Source organism: Vigna angularis, chromosome 11, assembly GCF_016808095.1.
Source record: "Vigna angularis cultivar LongXiaoDou No.4 chromosome 11, ASM1680809v1, whole genome shotgun sequence".
Taxonomy (NCBI): Eukaryota; Viridiplantae; Streptophyta; class Magnoliopsida; order Fabales; family Fabaceae; genus Vigna; species Vigna angularis.
The window spans coordinates 12,147,330-12,170,063 of record NC_068980.1 but is presented as its reverse complement, the minus strand read 5'-3'; the positions used below and the strand labels follow the sequence as shown (position 1 = coordinate 12,170,063).

The following is a 22,734-nucleotide window of genomic DNA, read 5'->3' as shown; positions in this document are numbered from 1 at the left end:
ACACTACAATTAAACCAGACAATTTTGAATGCACTTATATATAATTATTAGCTTTATGCAGCTTAGTTCAATCCCAATTTGAAATCTACACCAACTGAAATGGTTGCAAAAACAAAATCTAAAAATTATAAAAGAAAATTCAGTTGTGATTGATTTTTGACGCCTTTTCATTTTAAATCGTTTCGGTTAACACCTGTCTCCAACCATACTAAATATTTGTTAAGTTTACTTAGGACTTTTCTTTATTTTCCTCTACGTTTAATTACCAGGCTATCATCAATTTCTTCAACTCATCTAGCTGCCCTAAATAATCATGCTTTGCTTCAGAAGCGTTTGTGTAATTATAAGTAAAAGGAAAGAAAGTAATTATAAGCTCCAGCTTTCTTTCACTTAAAACATCAATCAATTGTGTCAAACTTGAATGGCACTGTGGTGCCTAAAAAGAAAGAATGGTAAGAGAAAATAGCAAAGAATGCATTGAAGAAACAAACTATTTGGAAGACTGCAGAACCTATTCTGAAGTAACTCACATGGTTTGCTTTCCTCTTCCTATGCCAACATATAGCTACTTAATTTAATTCCATTTTGCCTAAATGATGTATCTTCAAATCTCAGTAAGACGTTATAAGTTAGTTGACACTTGACAGACTCACTCAATATTTTATTTATACAAGGTAGATAATGATTCAACCTATGACATTATTTATCTTGTCACCGGGACTGTTTACCTTCTTAGAGCTCCATAGCTTTTCGTAACCTAAAAACAAGAGAAATGGCTTAGTTTCACGAAATCACAACTCCAAATATGTTAAGAATCAGAAGGTGCATTGTATTAACAGAAATTTCCAATATCAACCCCATCTGCATTTTACGTTTACTGAGGATGAACATTTCCCTGGCAACATGTTCAACAAGATAGCAGACCACTAAGAAAATCAATTCCCTTTGGGTAATTTCAACATCTATGTGTAATTAAATTCATATAGAATGTGAATAAGCTAATTTGACAACCATGCTTTTCTTAAGGGTGACACATCAAAAGTATCCCAAGTATCTTTTTGGTATGTCACAAATTACCAATCAACACCCAAGCACAGTTCAAATACATCTGCCTACTTTCTAGAAGTCCTATGGGCAGAATAAAGTGTATTGAGTGAATTAATGGAAGCGCAAGGACACTACATGTTTGATCATCTATTTAAACAAATGTTTTGAATGGAAAATGGGAGATACATACCCGAGGTTGTGACTTATTTAATCTTTTTATGATATCCTCGTCATCATCATCGTCATCATCGTTCATGAGCATTCTATGGATTGAAGAATTATCTGATTTTCTTCCACGTTTAGAAGACTGTGTAGATCCTCTACCTCTTCCCCTTGGAACAGCCCTCTTCCGTCCTGGTGGTATCCTGGATTCATTTTCCTGTGCAATATAACATGCAGCAGATTTAACTTGGTAACTATTGAGCATGTCAAGGATGCTTCAGTGAAAATTTACAATTCTAAGCATGCAAAAAAATGACAGGTTATGCTGGTGGCAAGCACTCAATCAAAGCCTAATCAATGCTTCATATTTCAAGGTGTGACAACTAAGGAAAACAATACACAAGGAATTAGCTTGATCTATACCGAACTATCATCGATCTCTTCAACATCATTTTTCTCAGCATCATCACTTAAAGCAGAAGCCAAATTATCCTCATTAGCATCACTTTGGATGGCAGTTGCTGCAGCTACTGATGCAGACCTGCATTACGTCAATAGAATCAGGGTGAATAACTGCCCCTTTTGTCATGGCGTAATCAGTAGAATATCAAAGTGACTTTATAAATTCATCAATGGGGGAAACTAATCCTTCACTAAATTATTTTCATGCACACCGTGTCCACATTGCCCAACATGCAAGCAGCAACAGGGATGCATGGACCAAGTCCCAAGTCAGATATAAGAGTCATGGCTTCTACTAAGAAAATAAATAGAGGGTTAAGTTTAGACTTAATATCTCTGCTATGAATGATCATTGACTTCTTCTTCTAGTCTTTTACAATGAGACTGAATTTCAGTCACACAAAAATTTAACACAGTAACCTGGGAGGGTCCATTGACCAACAATAGGTTACAAAAACAAGCACATTCTGCACTAAAGACAAGTTTATTAAGTTAGAAAGTCTTGTAAAAGAAATACAAATAAACAAAAGAAAAATTATGTAAAGTTTTATCTCATCATTTCCACGTCTGTTCTGGATTTTACTTTGCTACAGAATTTAGTCATTAAATTCATGAGCGAACTCCTAAATCAGATGAGTTTCCGAGTTTGCAGCCATCAATATGTTCAACTCACATGCAAGCCTATTTCTTGGTCGGCTTTTGGTAAAACTTCAACAAACTAGTAGTCTGGACTTGATCAAACTCCTGATTGCAGAAGTGAGTTGGTGATTCTACCTGGGGTCCAAATCTACGGCCATTTGGGCAGTTCTGAAGGGCAAGGGAGATTAAAATGTAGCAGAGGTAAATTTTGTGACACTCATCTCTGTTCAGGACACCAAACTTACAATTTTGATCTCTGTTGATGACATCCATCTTCCGATTCTATCATCTGTGTTGAAGGCTCTTACTATTCTTCTGCGTTCCAATGAAGGCTTCGATATTTAGTTATACTCATTTCTTTGTGTTGAATCTTGCTCTGTTTAACAATAGCTGGCAGCAAGTCGGAGCTACAAGTTGATATAACCTCAAACTATGAGCTAGGCATCCTATGCCCTACTTCTATTCTCTGCTCTCAGCAGTACTAGACCTTTTTAAAAAAAAATTATTATTAACTGTTTGTTTTAATTGCTAGTAACAAGCCGAGCCCTCCATTCTCTGCTCTCTTCTATTCATGTATTGATAACATGGCATTCTGATAAATTGAAAGTTTCAATTTGACATAATTTAATGGTTTCATCAAACTTATTACGATGTGTAACACGAAATATTTTTCACTTTCAACATATTTGTTGGTTTTCATATTTCAAACCATAATATTGGTTGAATTTCATATCACAGTATGAATGTTATATTGATAGACTTCTTTAGTCAAGAAGTCTATCTATCACTCCAAACAGTACACACTCACTCACCAAATTACTGGAAACAGAACTGTTATTATTGTAACCAAAGAATACAAAAATAGGAGAGCACTCTCTCCTCCAAGATTTTCCCCTTCACAAAGAGCCAAAACTCAATCTACAAAAATATCCAAAAGTCCCCTGACACAAGAGCTCCCTAAGAGCTCCCTGCCTTCTTATAAAGGTCCCCCCAACCAACTAACAATTAATTCCTAATCTACTTCCTTTGTCTTGCACCCATTACCCATTATAACCTATCACATTATATCTTATCATTACACCCCGTTGCAAAACAATCTTGTCTTCAAGGTTGGAACTGTGAAACTTGATCTCATGGGTCATCTTCATCAATGTGTTATCATATGAAAGTGTTAGATGTTAAGTTGTGTGATTCTGTTAATTGGGCTTAGCCCATTCTGTATTTAGGGTTTAACCCTTATCTTACATTATAAATAAACTACCCTATGTGTATGCAAAACACATAAGGGAGATTTCTCCTAATCTTCTTCACTATATTCAACATGGTATCTAGAGCACAGGAATAGTTCCAGTCAACTCCACGGTCTCCGGCACCCATCACTGCCGCTGTCGTTGCAGTTGCCGCCGCTGCTGCCGCCGCCGAAGTTCCAGAATCGACCGGCGACCACACCATCGGAATCGTCTCGGTCGGGCGACAACCGTGGTACGAAGATCACGGCGAACGGACCACCCACGCGCCTCCACGCGCCGCCGCAAGAGTCACCGCTGCCGCCGCGCGTGTCGGCGCGTCGCCGGAGCTTTCCGCCGCCGATCAACACCGCCGTGATCGCCTCCTCGCCCTCTTTCTGGATCTGTGGTCGTTGCGTCAATCGGAGCACTTTGTTTTTTTAGGGTTTCTCCCTCTCCATGGCTGCCCAACTTGATGATCGGAGTCAGTCTCGCCAATCAGGTAAAGGACGTCCAAAATGTGACCACTGTGGCAAGCTAGGCCACAAAATTGATAGATGTTATGCGCTTCATGGACGTCCTCCTCGACCTATAGCAATGGCTAATTCTGATCCACCTCTCCGATCACCGTCTGCAGACCATCCTACTTCATCAAATCCCATAAATAACCCTTTACTCTTTCAGGAATTTCTCAGATGGTATGAGGACCGTCAGCACTCTAGTTCCACTACATCTGCTTCTATTACACGCACAGGTACTCCTTTTGTTGGTCTGACTCACTCTCTCAGATCTTGGGTCCTTGACTCAGGCGCCACCGATCATATCACTGGTAACAAGTCCTTGTTTTCTTCCTTGTCATGTCCGGTTAATTTACCCTCGATAACGATGGCTGATGAGTCTAGAGTCTAATCTCATGGTATTGGTACTGTTCATATTTTTCCGTCCATATCCATTGATAATGTACTTTATGTCCCTGGGTCTCCTTTTAACTTATTGTCCGTAAGTCGTCTAACTCGTTCCCTTAATTGTGTTATTTCTTTTACCAAAGATTCTGTTTGGTTGCAGGACCGGAGTTCGAAACACATGATTGGCACAGAATGTGAGTCTCATGGCCTATATCATCTCAGCCCTTCTCCACATGCTGGCGTAATCATGGAGTCACCATCCCTTCTTCATGCTCAGTTAGGTCATCCCAGTCTTGCCAAACTGCAGCAACTTGTTCCGAGTCTGTCCAAATTATCAAGTTTGTCGTGTGAGTCTTGTCAGTTAGGTAAACATACTCGTAGTTCCTTTCCTCGTAGTGTTTCACAACGAGCGTCATCCCCCTTTTCATTGGTTCATTCTGATATTTGGGGACCTAGTCGTGTTAAGTCAACTTTAGGATTTCAGTATTTTGTTACCTTTATTGATGACTATTCCAGATGTACTTGGTTGTTTCTCATGAAGAATCGTTCTGAGTTGTTTTCTATTTTTCAAACTTTTTTCAATGAAATAAAAACTCAGTTTGGGGTTTCTATTCGCACTTTACGCAGTGATAATGGCCGTGAATACCTTTCTCAACAGTTTAAACATTTTATGGCTTCTCATGGCATTCTTCACCAAACCTCATGTGCTTATACCCCTCAACAAAATGGGGTGGCTGAGCGCAAGAATAGACACCTTATTGAAACAACTCGTACCCTTCTCATTCATGGTCAAGTACCCTCACGTTTTTGGGGTGATGCTGTTCTCACGGCATGTTATCTTATCAACCGCATGCCATCTTCCGTCCTAGAGAACAAAATCCCTCATTCTATCTTATTTCCTCAAGACCCTCTGCATCCATTACCTCTTAGAGTTTTTGGGTCTACATGTTTTGTTCATGATTTTAGTCCTGGTCTTGATAAGTTATCTCCTAGGTCTCACAAATGTGTCTTCTTAGGATTTCCACGGTCACAAAAGGGCTATAAGTGTTTTTCCCCTTCCCTCAATCGTCATTTTATCTCTGCTGATGTCACTTTTGATAAATCTTCTTTTTACTTTACACATCTATCGTCTAGTTCTGTACCTCTCCCTGTTACGGTTGATATTCCTCTTATCTGTGATCCTCCTGGTGATGCTCCACCCATTTTGTCTCCTCCTTCTTTAGACTCTCATTCACCACAGGATCGTCCTTCACCACCACCCCTTCAGGTTTATAGTCGCCGCCTTTGTCTCCCTCATGACTCACTTCCAGTGTCGCCTCCTGTGTCTCCTCCGGCTCCAGCAAATGAGTCTGACTTGCCTATTGCCCTTCGTAAAGGTATACGCTCTACCCGTAACCCTTCCCCCCATTATATTGTTCTTAGTTACCACAGATTATCTCCATCTTTTTACACTTGTCTCTCATCCATTTCTTCTGTGTCAATTCCTAAATCTGTGGGTGATGCCTTAACTCATCCTGGCTGGCGTCAAGCTATGCTGGATGAATTAAGTGCTTTACAGAAAAGTGGAACTTGGGAGCTTGTCCAATTACCATCTGGAAAGTCTGTTGTTGGTTGCAGGTGGGTGTATGCTATCAAGGTTGGCCCTGATGGCACAATTGATCATCTGAAAGCTCGACTGGTTGCCAAAGGCTACACACAGATTTTTGGTTTGGATTATGGTGATACTTTTTCTCCAGTGGCAAAAATGACCTTTGTTCGCCTATTCATTGTCATGGCCGCTCTTCGACAAGGACCTCTTTACCAACTTGATGTCAAAAATGCTTTCCTAACTGGTGATTTGCATGAAGAAATTTATATGGAGCAACCGCCTGGCTTTGTTGCTCAGGGGGAGTCATCTGGATTGGTATGTCGTCTTCGCAAATCCTTATATGGCCTAAAACAATCTCCTCGGGCCTGGTTTGGTAAATTCAGCTGTGTTGTTCAACAATTTGGTATGTCTCGCAGTGAAGCGGAACATTCAGTGTTCTATCGTCACTCAAGTGCTGGATGTATTTACTTAATAGTGTATCTTGATGATATTGTTCTCAGAGAAACTGACTATCTTGGCATCTCTCAGATGAAACAACACCTTTGTCATCATTTTCAAACCAAAGATCTTGGCAAACTCCGGTATTGAAGTAGCACAATCCAATGATGGTATTGTCATATCTCAGAGGAAGTATGCGTTAGACATCTTGGAGGAAACAATATCTCAGAGGAAGTATGCGTTAGACATCTTGGAGGAAACAGGGTTAATGAACTGTAAATCTGTTGAGACACCTATGGACCCTAACATCAAACTCCTACCAAATCAGGGGGAGCCTTTCTCAGATCCTGAACGGTACAGAAGATTAGTTGGTAAATTAAACTATCTTACTGTTACGCGTCCTGACATTTCCTTCGCAGTTAGTGTGGTGAGTCAATTTCTAAACTCCCCATGTGAAGACCATTGGGATGCAGTTGTTCGCATACTGAAGTATATTAAAGGATCACCTGGAAAAGGTTTGCTATATGGCCCTAACAACGATACAAAAATCGGTTACTATTCAGATGCTGATTGGGCTGGTTCCCCTTCTGATAGGAGGTCTACTTCTGGATATTGTGTCTTTATTGGTGGCAACCTGATATCTTGGAAAAGTAAAAAGCAAAGTGTTGTGGCAAGGTCCAGCGCAGAAACAGAATATAGAGCTATGGCATCTGCTACTTGCGAGCTTGTGTGGCTTAAACAATTACTTAGTGAATTGACATTTGGAGATGTCACTCACATGACACTTATATGTGATAATCAAGTTGTTCTTCATATTAGCTTTAACCCTGTCTTTCATGAGAGAACCAAGCACATTGAAGTTGATTGTCATTTTATTAGAGAAAAAATCATATCCGGAGATATCAAGACTGAGTTTGTTAACTCTCTCCTCTAAGGGTTTCTCCTTCACAAAGAGCCAAAGCTCAATCTACAAAAATATCCAAAACCCCCCTGCCATAAGAGCTCCCTGCCTTCTTATAAAGGCCCCCCAACCAACTAACTAACTAACAACTAATTCCTAATCTATTTCCTTTGTCCTGCACCCATTACCCATTATAACCTCTCACATTATATCCTATCATATATTCACATAATGGACTATAAAACTGTTAATTTATTATTGTAATTTCCTATTTTTCTTTATTAGGGAGTTCACTTGTGATAGACTTCTTTGGTCAAGAAGTATATCTTTCTCTCAAAACAGCACACCCACACAGAATACTGGACAACAACAGTACTGAATATTATTCTGATGAACAACCCTCTCCTTCTCTCAAGAACACACCAAACAGAATTGAATAGAATGTATTATTGATGTATGAGTGAATCAGAATACACAGAATCACCCCCAAGGAAGCCTTCCTCCCTCTACTGGACAATGTTCCAGTCTAACAATTCACAAATCCAAAAACTGCCCTCTACCAGACCCCCTTGCCTTCTTATAAAGGCAACTCACTTCTAACTACCCAACAACAATTAATTCCTAAAACTGTTTTCTCTGTCCTGCCCCTATTACTCATTAAAACCTATCTTATTATATCCTATCATTACACCCTGCTGCAAAACAACCTTGTCCTCAAGGTTGGTACAATAATGCTTGTTCCCATGGCTCATCTTCATCATAGGAAGGGAACCCACTGGCTGCTGCCCTCCAATTCAGGTCTGGAGGCTTGGGTGGTGGTCTATATGAAAGAATTGTTGACTCCTTTAAGAGTTGCTTCTTTTCCAGAATTCCCATGGACCGTATGATTGTTCTATACTGCCTTCTGACCTGGTGACCACTTACATGGGCCTGGATTTTAACTCTTTTCTGATGAATGATCAAGAATTCTTTTCTCTTCTTCCACCCCCAAAACCTTTTTTGTATTTTTATAGCAGCAGTATTGGTGAAGCCCTCTCCTTGCCCAGATTTGTTCATCCTAGAAGCTAAAAAGGAAAGAACTTGTTGATCTGACCATCCAATTCCTTCATCATCATCATGTTGAGCTAACTGTTTCCTCTGAATGTTATATTGCAGCCCTGCAAAGAAATATCTCTGCCATTGGTCTTCTAGTGTTTTATATGTTTGTGACAACCATATTTTTTTCCCACTCAAGACAGCTGCATCTACTTTATTTCCAGCCATAATAGTCACCCTGTTCCCACCATATTCTTCTTTCTTTCCTCTGTCTTCAACCTTCTTCACTGTTTTGACATACACATCACAACCTACCCCACTATCTCCCCTAGAAACAGCAGCTTTTGCCACTTCCTGGGCAGCAACACCAACAATGTCTCCATCACAGTTTTTGTCTTCTGCACTGATATCTCCTCTTTCCTTCCCAGAAACAACAGCTTTTGCAACTTTACTTGGAGAAGCAAGAGTAACAACCTTCTTATCGTGGTTTTCACCTGATGTATTTTCCCTACCAACATTTGTCACATCATCCACCCCTACAGCAGCAACTCCTGCAACTTTCTCAGCAGCAGCTTCTGTGACTTCTGCAGTTTGGGCTAACTTCTCAAAAACAGAACCTCTAACTCTTCCTCTGAACCGCCTTATCAATGCCTCTTTCAATTCTTTCCAAGAAGGGTTCTTGGTTTTATTTTTCCAGACCCTGAGCCAATAGATTGTGCCTCCCTCCATGCTACTGTAGGCCAATCTTAATTTTTCCCTTGCTGCCACGTTTTGGATCTCAAAAATTTTCTCTGCTTTGGATATCCATTCCTCTGGATCAATCCCCTCAAAAATAGGCAATTCTACCTTCTTCCTCCAATTCCACTGCACTCTGCTCCTATCTTCCTCCAGTTCTTCCTCTGAACTATCTTTCTTTCCTTTCATGATAGATTTCTCACTTTTTTCTGAGCCCTTTATGTGAATCTTGATTTCCTGCAACATTTCTTTTATTTCTTGGATATCTCTTCTCCATCCAGCCATCCCCATTTTCTGTTCGCTGGCCCTCCTCTCCAAGGTATTGTTTCTTCCTTCCATGTTTCCACCCTTTCTTGATCACTTCTTGATCTGGCAGACCTCTCCTAAGGAGATCGGCAGGACGGACCGAATTGATAGACTTCTTTGGTCAAGAAAAGAAGTCTATCTTTCTCTCAAAACAGCACACCCACACAGAATACTGGACAACAACAGTACTGAATATTATTCTGATGAACAACCCTCTCCTTCTCTCAAGAACACACCAAACAGAACTGAATAGAATGTATTATTGATGTATGAGTGAATCAGAATACACGGAATCACCCCCAAGGAAGCCTTCCTCCCTCTGCTGGACAATGTTCCAGTCTAACAATTCACAAATCCAAAAACTACCCTACCAGACCCCCCTTGCCTTCTTATAAAGGCAACTCACTTCTAACTACCCAACAACAATTAATTCCTAAAACTGTTTTCTCTGTCCTGCCCCTATTACTCATTAAAACCTATCTTATTATATCCTATCAACTTGCTGAACTATTTTTGTATTAGAAATACTATGTTCCATGCATATATGTTAGTTTTACGGATTTAAATATTATTCTTACATTAGATCAATTTTAACAAATTAACGAGTCAAGCTTACAAGTCAGGTTATGTAGGTTCCACGAGCTAAGCATAAACTCTCAAGTTTGATAGCATTTTTGCAAAGAACTCAACGAAGCTACTAAATAATTTATTTATCAGCAAGAAAAACCACCTCTGAGAAAAGCGAAACCCTAAAGCTCCATCAAGAGTTGTCTGCTTCATGGTGCTGGAACCTCTGCCTCTTCCCCTGCCCCTACCTCTGGTTGTAGTTTGAGATGCACCAGATGACCCTTTCCGACCTCTAGTACTTGGCTTTGAGCTAGATACTGGTATGGCATCTTCATCATCACTGAAGGAAGCTACAGTACTTCCAGTTCCAGTAGCACTTCTTCCTTGGAAATCCTACATGGAATTAGAGAGAAGTTAAGAAAAATATACCAGAGGTCATGGATAATAACATTGCCAGCACAAAACCAGAAGTCCATCCCTATTGCAATAGCAAGTATCATACACACGAAGGTTTACCTTCCATGGTTCAGCACCATCATTGAGTTGTGTGGGTTCCTTGGAGTGAGCAGATCGTCCCTTGACACGTTCCTAGAACAAGAGAGATAACCAACCAAGTCATTCATGAAACTCAAATGTTACTTCCATAAAACCACTGCCACGTGTAAAAAATATGAAGGCCCCAACAGGGGAAAATACTGCAAACAAATTTCTGATCAACGGAGGTCTGAAGAACATGGGAAGCTTTTGTGCCTAGATTATCTCCAAGTACTATCATGGCTTTCTCCAAAAGCAAAACGAATTTAAAACCTAAATCCATTGAAAATCAATTAATAATAAACAACAATGATGAAGCTTCTAACCTCCAAACATTCTCCAAATTTAATAATCAAATCCTCTTCCTCAAACTTCAGGTTATCCCGATCCTCAGCAATTTTATTCTGATCAAGCATGAAAGTCATCAATGAGAAGAGAAAAAACTGACAGTAAAAAGAAAGCTCTATATTAAATCTTAACAGGCTGTGGAATAAACCATGGACCAGATGTTACAACGTGGCAGCATCATAAAGGCATATGAAAGATAAATGCAGCACAGAATACTCACTCGTGTTTCTTGAATATTGTATTGTACACAAGTGTAAAATGCCAGTTTTTCATCCTTGTTCACAAAATTTTGCAAAGCAATATCCAAATCATTGACTGGCAGTATCTCCATTTTCTGTAAAACCATATTAGAGTTCAGATACATTGAAAAAAACAAAAACTGAAAATTTCTTTCATATTCATGTTTCTTTTCTACAAAGCGCAAGTCAGTCCAGAGTCATCTACTAAAATTACACAACTAGTAAACAAGCTTAAACAGTGATAAGTTAGAATTTTCATGAAGTTGCATATTATGTGAACAAGTATGCACAGGGATTGAAGTGATCTCTGTTTCTTATGATTATCTTTTTTTCTTGCATCTTTGTTGATGAAACATGAAAATTTCCACCAAAATTCAAGTTACATTAAGAAGTGTCTATAAAAGACAAATGGAAATATCAAAAGAGTTGAAAGAAAAAGAACTTTGATATATTCAGTATATTTTTAATACAAGCTCTATTGTCCGTTTCATAGGGTAAACAAAAAGGAAACTAAGGAAAAGATATAAAAAAGATATATATCAGGATACAAAGGGATATTTCTTCATATCCCAATATTTACAACAGAAAGGAATAAATTAGCCAAATAATTAGATACCAGATTACTTTCAGCAACCAAAGCCTCTATGTTCTGTTGGTTTAATTCTTCTGGACGAAGTCGTTCTGAATCATCAATTTTTCCTATAAAAAGAGATGTGTAAGGGTTACTAATTTGCACATTTTAAAATGAAAACTGAGACTATCACTGTTTTTCAAATTATGTAACACAATTAAACCAAAAATAAATGTACACCAATTGGCCAACTAGTGACTTTTTATATGTTTTACATATATTGCATGTCATGTACATGATTCTTAATATGGCCAAAAAACAAAGAGAACACAATTCTCCAATCTGTCCATAATGCTGATTCTAAATTTCTAATCATAACCGCATCTAGCTTTTTGTGTAATTCTCCCGAGATTCCCATCAATTAGTACTAGAGCTTTCCATCATTTTTCAGCTGCAAAAGAGTGCTGTGGATGGTGATATCGCACTGCAATATTCACTTGGGACTGCCCAGAGGGCTAGTGCAAAGCATGCTGCTATATTAGGATCCAGTGGCAAGGAATGGGACCTGAGTCCTACATTAGAAGTATGAGGTTCTAGGGTGAGGTTTATAATACCTTGAGCTCTACAACTATAACTGCTAGCTTTTGTGGTGTGGTTCTGCAAAGATTCTTATCATTCTAATTTGGGATACAAAAAAAAAAAGTGCTATCATATGCAGTGATCTATTGCCAGATATTATAGAAACAGAGGCAGGGCTAACTGGCACTGCTCAAAACAGATTACAAGAGGCTAACTAATGCATGCTGCAGTAGCAGCATCAAAGGCAGGTGTGGACAGGGCTAAAATAAGTTTTTCAGGAAGAAAATAAATAGCTAGAAAAACCGGAATAAGAAACGTAAGTTATAATGTAAAATAAATGTATAATTGTGGCTTCGTCATCAGTAAGAGAACTGATAAAAGAAGCCTGTCTAGGATATGTTTTAACTGGAAAAATAATGTTGATATGAAATGAATTTGGTATAGAAAGGTAAATAAAGATAACTCAAATTACCTTCAACCTTGGTCCTTTTTGTAGCCTTTGAGAAAATGAGAATGTCTTGGGGATTTGCAACCTAGAATAAGGATGACTAATCAACAGTAGAAAACAATTCTCGGCCAAAATCAGCCTTAGCACACTAATTCAGGAAAGAGATAGGTAGAAATTACCTTCCCAACATATTTCTGCCCAAATCTTTGGGGGTTTATAGTCATAAATCCAGAATAATCCACCTGTAGTTTACATTGAAGAAGTTAAGGACATGCCAGAAAACATCATATAAAATCCATTTTAACTAGATGTCCATTATAGCCAATAGAAGTTCAAATAAAAGCTCCTAATAAACTCTGGATTTTGATGATTTTGTAAATCTGACAACATGCATCAAGATTGGCGTTTAATCGGTTTAACATCATGAAAATTACTATTGTTTTCTCAAAGAAAGGCGCAAGATCAAAAACAATAAAGATTAAAGCAATTAGTTACAGAATTATCTTCTTGCTAGAAAAGAAACATAAAAGAGCCACTCAGGGTAGATGTGACATTCAAAAGTCATGGTACAATGTACAAAAATTACCTTGACACGTATTAGTGGAAGCTTGAGTTCTTTTCTATTGACGACCTGCTTAGTAGACTTTTCTATCAGTTTCCCAACCTGAACCATATTCTATTATCAAAACAGAGTTGCGATAGGTATGATCACAGATCCATGCATAAAAGTAATTTGAGAAAATTGAAGTTCCAACAAATTTTAGTGGTCCTGAAACAGACTCTAAAGCAGAGTAGCCAAATTTTGTCACAACTGAATAAGAACAAATTTCTATAAGAATAATCACTATGAGGAACCAAAGAGAAAGACTCGGGTAAAAAGATACCAAGGTAGGTCTCTCCCACAAGAAGTTTGCAAGCAACCAAAAGGACAGAGCAAAACAAAAATCATCTGATAAGCAATATCCACATACCACTTTGTCTAGGTGCTCAAGAATAGAACTTTGATCATTGGGATCAATATCCGGCTCATCTTTTAGTATTACCTTCATTGCAAATATTAGAATGATTACTGTGAGATGGCCACAAATGGTAACCACTAAATAAATTCAATTTTGCTTCGAATAACAGTGAAATGTAAATTATGCATGTAATTAATAATTAATAAAGACAAAAATAAAAACAAAATATTAGTATTTTACCTTACCTCAGTATACTCAAAAGGTCGCACAGACATCAAAGGTATTTTAGTTGGGCGATATTGATTTCCCTGACAATAACCATTTATTTTAAGCACTTAGTAAGATGATGAAATACAACAATCACTGATATTCTACTATGGGAGAGACATTTAGATTCCCAGTACACAGACAACCTTAATTTCTAGAAGAAGTACATGCTTTGGCTTTGATTCTCCATCAATAAGAGACGTTGCAACTGATGACCCTGGTTGAGAGATGTGAAATCCCATCCCTGGAACTTCCTGTAGAAAATCAAAATCCATATTAATTTTGCAGAGCACAACATATTCTATATCGGTCCATTCAAGAGAAGTTTAATCAGAACACCTGCGGGTCAACCAAACATTCATGCTCATGGCCCCACACAATGAAGTCTAGAAAGCGAGGCAGGAAGTGCTCATTTATTGCATTTTTTGGATTTGTCTTCACCCTACATACCATTAGTGAAAACAAGATGAATAATCATGCAGATTAAAATCTAAAACTTCAATACTGTACATCATCTAGACTGCAAGCAATAACAATAAATTCAAAGTCAAAGTTATATTTCAAAACAATCAACACATCTTCATCAATAAGTGATATTAAATGCAGCCTCCTAAAACAGACAGACGAAAAGAAGACAACCTGTTCTGATGAAGTACCAGAATGTTGAACCAATCAGACACTTGACACCCTTCCTGAGATTCAGGTCGCATCCACTGCACAGCATGTGGTGTCTGAAAAAATATTTAAGTAAGTAATTTACTACCTCCGGATAGGAGTGCACTTAAATAGATGAACCGCTTCAAAGCAAATTTTATTAGTAGGATACTTGAAACATTCTATTAAGCCTTTCATCTCTAATGTTTCCCAGACCATACAGAGCTACAGCTGTTGAACCCTGCAATTCATAAAAATACAGCTTCAGGACAAAATGAGATTTCTAATTATTCCAGATTTGTCTTCCTTTTTTTCCCATTAGTTTGTCTGCATTGACTTATTACTTTGAATTAAAATCTCACCAAGAGAATTTGAAGGGGAAGAAAAAAGCTTCCCTGAAATTAAGCAAAACCAAACATGCACCTAAAGAAAAAAGTGACGGTTTCACTAAATATACTGTATCCTGATAGTAAGAGCGTTCAATAACAAACCTTTCTGATAAGAATAGGGTGCAGAGCGATCTGACCAACACCAGAGCCCCCAAGAACTGTTTTCCCAAAGTAGTTGACTAGGTTACATGCTGAGAGAATATCAACCACAGAAAGGTTGTCCTGCGACAATGATTCAATAAAGTGATCATATTTGTTGTAGTTTGAAAAATTAGATAGACAAAATATTAATGTTGTCAAATATATATACATAGCTAAACTAAAAGGAGGTAAAGGGGGGGGGGGGGGGGGGGGGGGGGGGGGGGGGGGGGGGGGGGTTTAGTTTCTGATAGGTACAAAGGGAAGGTTTACAATAGAAGAAAAACTGTATGATTTAGTTTATTAGGAGATATAAAAGGGACAGACAGTTATGGATAGGTTTTGTTGTCTCAGATTTTTATAAAGTTTATGTAAGCGGTTGTTTTTAGCAGTTTTTTAGGAAGTTTTGTAAAGGAAAGGCTAGGGAGAGTCTAGTCCTCTCGAAAGAACAAGGCTAGTGTAACAGTTTGGATTAATGTGCTTGTTTCATTATTAATAAAGCTGTCTGGTTTTTCTGGGTGAACATCCAAAAACCTGTCTTGGAAGTCTTTACAGTTTTAAATAAATCTGGAGATCTATCAGTTTCCTTCAAAATCAATTGACTTTTTCAGATCACGAATGTCAGTAGGAAATCCAACAAGCAAAAGAAATAAAAACATCATCACCTTTTCAAATGTATATACAAATTGCTTGCTGAGGAAAATGTAAATAAGGTGTTCCGTTAGTCAGAATTTAGACATCATAAATTTTATTAAGCGTAACTGATCTCCAAAAGCGAGTTCATGAAGTAAGAATTGCCGAAACCTTTCTAAATTCTAATTCAGTCTCTTTTATAGTTGAAGTGGGATCTCAACAGTCAACCCTTCGTGATCAATACTAGAAATCTGGAATGTGGAGATTGTAGGACTGATTTTTCATACATCGCAAAGGCCAAGTAGCAGTCTTAAATAGATTTCATGGGGAGACCCGAAATCAATTTTACAATAGGGCCTAATTCAACTCCAAAAACTAGCTCACAAAGTGAGTGAGAATCAAGCTTTTACAAGCTTTACATTGCCCATGTGCATTTTCTCAAAAAATGTTTATGATGTGTAATAACACATTTATCAATCTTATTCCGAATTTATCTTGCAACAATGCTAAGTACAAGAATCAAGCTATTACAAGCTTTACTTTGCCCATGTGCATTTTCTCAAAAAATGTTTATTTGTAATAACACATTTATCAATCTTATTCTGAATTTATCTTGCAACAATGCTAAGTACAAGACCAACAACTCCAGTCCTTACAAAAAAAATTAAGAAAAAAGGAAAGGAAAGACAGAAATTATAACTAGTAATACATCTTCATCTAACGCCCTCTTGAAGCAAAACAAATAGTGGTGAAATAAACAAACACTAGTCCAGATACTTATGACTTGTATGGAGCTATAACAAGGTAAAAGTATACTAGTATTTCCCCCAAGCCCACATGGATAATCATTAGCCTCTTTTGCGATTCTACCTCCCATCCAAACCCTAAGGAAAAAATAAACCAAGTCTAGATTATTGAACAGTAAAGGCATGAAAACCAACAGTCGATGATTTATCCATGTCCTCAGTCTATAACACCCACCCCCTTCTGTTACAAAAAGGTTAACCCGTTCATACAAGGCCCATAATTTCCTATAACAAATGCCCCTCCTTAAGAAGCCAGCACCTAGCGGCTTGGAAAATTCGGGACTCCCCAATGGTAGGAGTAGGTTCCTCCAAGGTTCGAACTCGAAACATTGGATTCGTGCAAGGCTCTGATACCATTGTTACAAAAATGGTTAACCCGTTCATACAAGGCCCAGAATTTCCTATAACACCTTCCTAATCCTAGCCACTCGACGTTCATTTTATCCAGCCGAAACTCTAAATAACGACTTAAGTAACAAAACAAATGTTCCAAGCAAAACCAAAAATCGTTTCAATTTTCAAATACCAACTTACAGCATAAACCTCTCGAACATTCGAGCATGCAAACTTTCAAAACAATCAACCATTTCCGGTAAACACGGAGTAATTCCCGAATATAAAATCTCCTTATGGTCTCCTTCTTAATCGGGCACATTCTAAATGCAGCAATGAACAAAGAATACAAGTCCAAAATCATACCACACCAGCAGGATCATCATGATTTCCATGAATGGTAAAAACCGGCAAGCCAACATTGAAGTGAGGATCCTCATAGTTCACGTGACCAAACCTGCGGAACAAATAACAATCACTCACTCTATCCTTAATAACCTTCACATACATTTAAGAACCACACACACGAGTTAGCGACGAGAGAGAGAGAGAGAGAGAGAGAGAGAGGGAGAGACAGAGAGAGACTCACGCGTTCTGGAAATTGAGCGTCTGGTCGCTGACGACTTGGAACGGGACGGGGCGGTCGTTGAGGCAGTAGCGGCGGAGAATCTCGATGGCCTTGACTAGCGTTGACCGCGACGGCTTGTTCTCGTGGAAGAGGTCGCCGCCAAGGAGAACGAAGTCCACGCCCTGGCGCTCGGCAATGGCGCAAATCTCCTCGAAGGCGTGGAAGGAGTCGTGGCGGCGCACCTCGTCCTTCTCCATGTACCCGAGGTGGCAATCGGTGGCCACCAGAATGCGCAGCATGTTCGCTGCGTCACCGCCCTCCATCAACGGTGAGGCAGTTTTGCTTGAGGGAAAATGAATTGCACTGAGTGTGTGTGGAGAAATTTGGGTGAAGGGAACCCAACGACGCCGTTCTGGAGTTTTCCTTCTTCATTATTTTCTTTTCCAGTTTTCATAAATTTTGGGAAAATCTGAAAATAATCGAGAAAAAAATAATGGAGATAAATTACATCTTTTTTCCTTGCAATTTACGATTTTCGTCAAAGTAATCAATGCGTGAAGAGAAATTAATAATTTTCAAGCAAATATCTAAAATTTTTAATTACTTTTTTACTCATTAAACCTTATCATGTATTATAAGTTTAACATTTAAACATGTTAATTAATGTCATTGTTTAAATTACACTTTTTTATTTTGAACTAACATAATTGACAATATTATACACTTCTACCATTAAAATAGTTTATTCCTTTCAGTATTTAGAGCTTATCTGAAATTTCTTGCAATATATGCATTTAACCTAAAAAACACGTTAAAATACGAAAGAGTAGTAATAGGTTGACACGCCTACGTGTCAGTTACACTCATTTGACACGGTACAGGTTAGTTTTTCTTAAAAAAAATTGCAAAGTGATGGAGGGTAAAAGTGGAAAAACACCTACTGGGGTTTGTTTCTTGTTTGGTTTCAGAATCGAAATCCCCATTTCAGTTTTCTTTCAAAACTCGATTTCCATCACTCTTATATGCTTCCCATTTTCATGCTTCCCATCTTTCAAAACTCGATTTCTTGTTGTGAACGTTATTTAGGCGCTTCAGTGGTTTATTGTGGAGGCTTCCGCTTGGTTATCGATTTGTGTCGCGTCTATCGTCTTCGGGTTTGAGGTACGGGTTTTTGATAACTTTTTTTCTGTCTTAGCCTGTGTAGTTTTTGTCGCTATGTCATTTTTTGCTATATCGGTTTATTGATGTGGGGTTGTGGGGGACCAAGCTCTTATTTTTGGGTTGACGGGAGGTGGGGTTGCTTTGTTGGTGATGTGTTCTATGTTGGAGGTGGGGTTGCTTTGCTGGTAACGTGTTTTATTAGTATTCTTTGAGACTTTTTTATAGGAGCTTTATGTATGGTGCGACAGGAAGCACACTAGTAAAAAGGTTGAGACTTTTGAGTTTGATTTTGACCCTAAGGAAGAAGGGTGTAGGCGTAATACGGGGTCCATTTGGTTAAAAATTAGGGAGCTTCATAAAGTGACTGATATTTTTTCATCTAAGAACTTCATTGACTGAGGTGGGTTTTGGTTGCTTTACAATGGAACCTTGGGTGATGAAAAATTTAGATTCACCCAAAATAAATTGGAAATAGTTATAATATATATAGTTAAAATTTTAAATTTCATTTAGAGAAGTTAATTTCATAATTTATGTTTAGGTATTATTGATGAACATTATGAGCAACCATGATTCCATTGGATTATATTTCAGTGGTAGTGTGAAGTTTAGAGAAGTTGAATGTAATTTGTGTTTGTGTGTTTCCCTCTTAATTGTGCCTCATTCTCAGATAAATTGCCCATCCTCTTCCCTTTGTTGTCCCCCAGTAAAAAGACAACAACATATGGTTTACAGAAAAAATTTGAAGAACAAAATCATGTGTTAACTTTGCAAAAAAAGAGACATTCACATATCAAAATCATGTGTATAGCCCAATGCATGTCCACGAAGCATTTTCCTGAAACAAACTTTATGCATGCATTAGTTGAGTAATGAGCTGCAGTAAGTGGTTATGTTGTTAGTCCTATGTGGTTATTTGTAAATCGGGTTTTGTACAACAGTAAAAGTTTTTTATATTCAATGAGACAATGAGACCCTTAGAAACAATGAGACCCTTCAATACATAAAAAAGGTTTGTATAACATGAACGGAATCTTAGTTCTAATTAAATAACAAAGTTAACTTTGGAATAAACCTTTTCATTTTGAAAAACATAGATGGGATATGTGAAATTTATGGTGAAGAGTATATGACAAGGGAGGAAAAGGATTAAGCCTAGGCAAGGGAACAGAAAGCAATGGATGAGCCCTTGATTGAGTTAACCCAGGTTTGTCTTCCATGTCAACATTCTCATTTTGTCCTTTAACCTTCCATTCAAAGCACTGAATCATAGAAGAATTAAATGAAAACAATGTTCAACCTCTCTCAATCGCTCCAACAATTGGAATGGTTTTTGAAACTGTTAATGAAGTGAAGTTATTTTATAGACAATATGCAATATCAAAGGGTTTTGGAATTCGTACAAGGAGTTCAAGGAAGAACAACAAGAACGAATTATGTTACTTCATGATGGTGTGTTCTAGGGCTGGAAAATATGTCTCCCCCATTCAGAATCAAATGATTGGACGTCCAACATGTGCTAATGATTGTTCAGCTCGAATGATTGTATCAAAAAGAGATGATAAGTGGTACATTTCAGGATTTGATGATGTACATAGTCATGATCTTAGTCCAACAAAGTCCAGATTGTTTCGAGGAAAAAAAAGAATGAATCTCAACGTCAAAAGAACTCTAGACTTGAATGCCAAAGCAGGAGTTAGGATTAACAAGAGTTTTCGGTCATTGGTTTGTGCAACAGGAGGTTATGAGAACATGGAGTTTGTCGAACACGATGTTAGAAATTATGTGGCCAAACAAAGAAGAGCCTTATCAAAAGATGGTGATGCTAAGACACTCATAAACCATTTCTCTTCCATGAGAGACTTAAATAAGGATTTTTTTTACGACATTGATGTGGATGACGACAACCGCATACTTAATGTGTTTTGGGCTGATGCACGAAGTAGGGCAGCTTGTGAGTATTTTGGTGATGTCATATCTTTTGACACAACATACTTAACGAATAAGTACGACATGCCATTTGCTCCTTTCGTTGGTGTCAACCATCATGGCCAATCTATATTGTTAGGTTGTGGTTTGTTATGTTCAGAGGACACAAATTCATTTGTTTGGCTATTTAATTCATGGTTTCGGTGCATGTCCAATAGACCACCCGAAGGAATTGTTACGGATCAGTGCAAAGCAATGAAGAAAGCCATAAAATTAGTGTTTCCTAACACTCGTCATAGGTGGTGCTTGTGGCATATAATGAAAAAAATACCTGAGAAGTTACAAAGTTATGCAGCTTACAAAGATATCAAGCGCCAACTTAAGCAAGTTGTGTACAATTCTGATTCAGTTGATAATTTTGTTTATGGATGGGAGAGGATGATAACAACCTTTTCACTTCACACGAATGAATGACTTTCTTCACTTTACGAAGAACGTCATAGGTAGGTTCCTTGTTACTTGAGAAACAGTTTTTGGGCTGGCATGTCAACAACTCAGAGAAGCGAGAGCATGAATGCATTCTTTGATGGATATATTAACTCACGCACTACTCTTCAAGAATTTGTTAAACAATATGACAATGCACTACAACACAAGACAGAGAAAGAGACCCAAGCTGACTTCACGTTATTAAACACAACTCTTCCATGCGGTTCACAATCACTCATAGAGCGGCAATTCCAAAAGCATTACACACATGCTAAGTTTACAGAAATACAGTCAGAATTTAGAGGTAAAATTAATTGTTTCGTTGATGGCGTTGTGGTACAAGATAATTCGTCACTGTACAAGGTCATGGAGGACTCCATTTATAATGAAATAAGGGAAGAGAGGGCATTCATGGTTACATTTCAGCGAGACACAATGGATGTTAATTGTAGTTGTTTGCTTTTTGAGTTTAGGGGCATTATATGTAGACACTGTGTTTGTGTTTTGGCCCAAGAGCGAGTAACAGAGGTTCCTGCTAAGTACATACTCCCAAGATGGTGTAAAAGTGTCCGCAGAAAGCACACGTATATTAGAGCAACATACAACAACAACGAAAAGGACCCACATATTGAACGGTATGATAACTTAACGAAGACTTTTGGAAATATTGCTGAGATTGCCTGTGAGTCAGTACACATGACACAATTATTGGTTGACAACCTTAGTTCATTTGTAAACAAGCATGGCCTACAAATTTCATCTTCACCGTACATCGACAACAATAGCCACATACAACAAGAACACTTGTATGCTAGTAACATAGGCCATGATGTAGACACCACTACAAACACTGTTCAAATCCAAAGCCCCAAAAGTGTGAAGCGAAAGGGTCGACCTAAGACAAGAAGGTTGAAGTCAACAACTGAGAGAATAAAAAGAAAGAAACCATCAACAAAAGGCACTAATCAAACATCCATTGATATTGGTGTAAGTAATTATGTTATTATTTTTTACCGTTTTTAGTTGCAATAATCATCTGGTTATGTCAAAATTTCCAAACTAATGCAAGTTAAACTAACTTCATATCGACTACTCATAAAAGAAACAATGACGGACGTACCAAATACAACATTGAGAAACAACATTGATGTCACACTCAACACACATTACACAACATCCAACTCAATTGGACCGGTACGATTCAATTCCGATTTCATAATTTATCAATTTAACATTTAGTAAGTCATGCATATATTTAAATGTCATTTTATACTCTTGTTCTGTCATGCAGGTATCAGGTGTGCAATCCACTGGGTTCATGTCACTGCTGACATCATTACACAATGACATGCAAAACACACAGTCGTCCACAACTAATATTGATAATGTATTTTGAAATACAATATTCACATTTAGGATTCAATTCCTCATATGTATGTTGTTACATTTTTTTGGTCATGTGATTTGAAATATGTGGTGAAAATGAATGTCATATTTACAATCATTGTGCACAAATGTTCTATTTATACTTTGCCAGTTATATCCATTTGAAGTATTCTGTTTTTGTACAAAATGTCTGAGACAACTAACGAGAAAATTGTACTTCAATAACCACTTACTGAACCAAATAATCAAACCAGTTAAAATGACCAAATAACAGTCCATTTGACCACATCAC

At 37.9% G+C, this 22,734-nt stretch overlaps 3 protein-coding genes across 3 annotated transcripts; 2 read left to right on the top strand and 1 right to left on the bottom strand.

The window, feature by feature from the left end:
• Nucleotides 1-450: 450 nt before the first annotated feature.
• Nucleotides 451-17,900, bottom strand: LOC108334193 (double-strand break repair protein MRE11). The gene is made up of 20 exons (XM_017569896.2): nucleotides 17,499-17,900; nucleotides 17,276-17,366; nucleotides 15,102-15,221; nucleotides 14,783-14,851; nucleotides 14,596-14,687; nucleotides 14,296-14,398; nucleotides 14,103-14,210; nucleotides 13,935-13,997; nucleotides 13,702-13,773; nucleotides 13,317-13,394; nucleotides 12,910-12,972; nucleotides 12,755-12,815; nucleotides 11,749-11,831; nucleotides 11,114-11,227; nucleotides 10,872-10,949; nucleotides 10,528-10,599; nucleotides 10,175-10,404; nucleotides 1,633-1,750; nucleotides 1,238-1,426; nucleotides 451-757 (listed from the first exon to the last, which is right to left on the bottom strand). The coding sequence occupies exons 1-20, from the start codon at nucleotides 17,798-17,800 to the stop codon at nucleotides 725-727; spliced, it is 2,139 nt and encodes a 712-aa protein (XP_017425385.1). The 5' UTR covers nucleotides 17,801-17,900; the 3' UTR covers nucleotides 451-724.
• Nucleotides 17,901-19,964: 2,064 nt separating this feature from the next.
• LOC108332804 (protein FAR-RED IMPAIRED RESPONSE 1-like) lies at nucleotides 19,965-21,041 on the top strand. The gene has a single exon (XM_017568107.2). The coding sequence runs from the start codon at nucleotides 19,965-19,967 to the stop codon at nucleotides 21,039-21,041; it is 1,077 nt and encodes a 358-aa protein (XP_017423596.2).
• A 96-nt stretch (nucleotides 21,042-21,137) lies between these two features.
• On the top strand, nucleotides 21,138-22,403 carry LOC108332805 (protein FAR1-RELATED SEQUENCE 9-like). The gene is made up of 2 exons (XM_017568108.2): nucleotides 21,138-21,738; nucleotides 22,348-22,403. Exons 1-2 carry the CDS (start codon nucleotides 21,138-21,140, stop codon nucleotides 22,401-22,403), a joined length of 657 nt encoding a protein of 218 aa, XP_017423597.2.
• The last annotated feature ends 331 nt before the right edge of the window (nucleotides 22,404-22,734 follow it).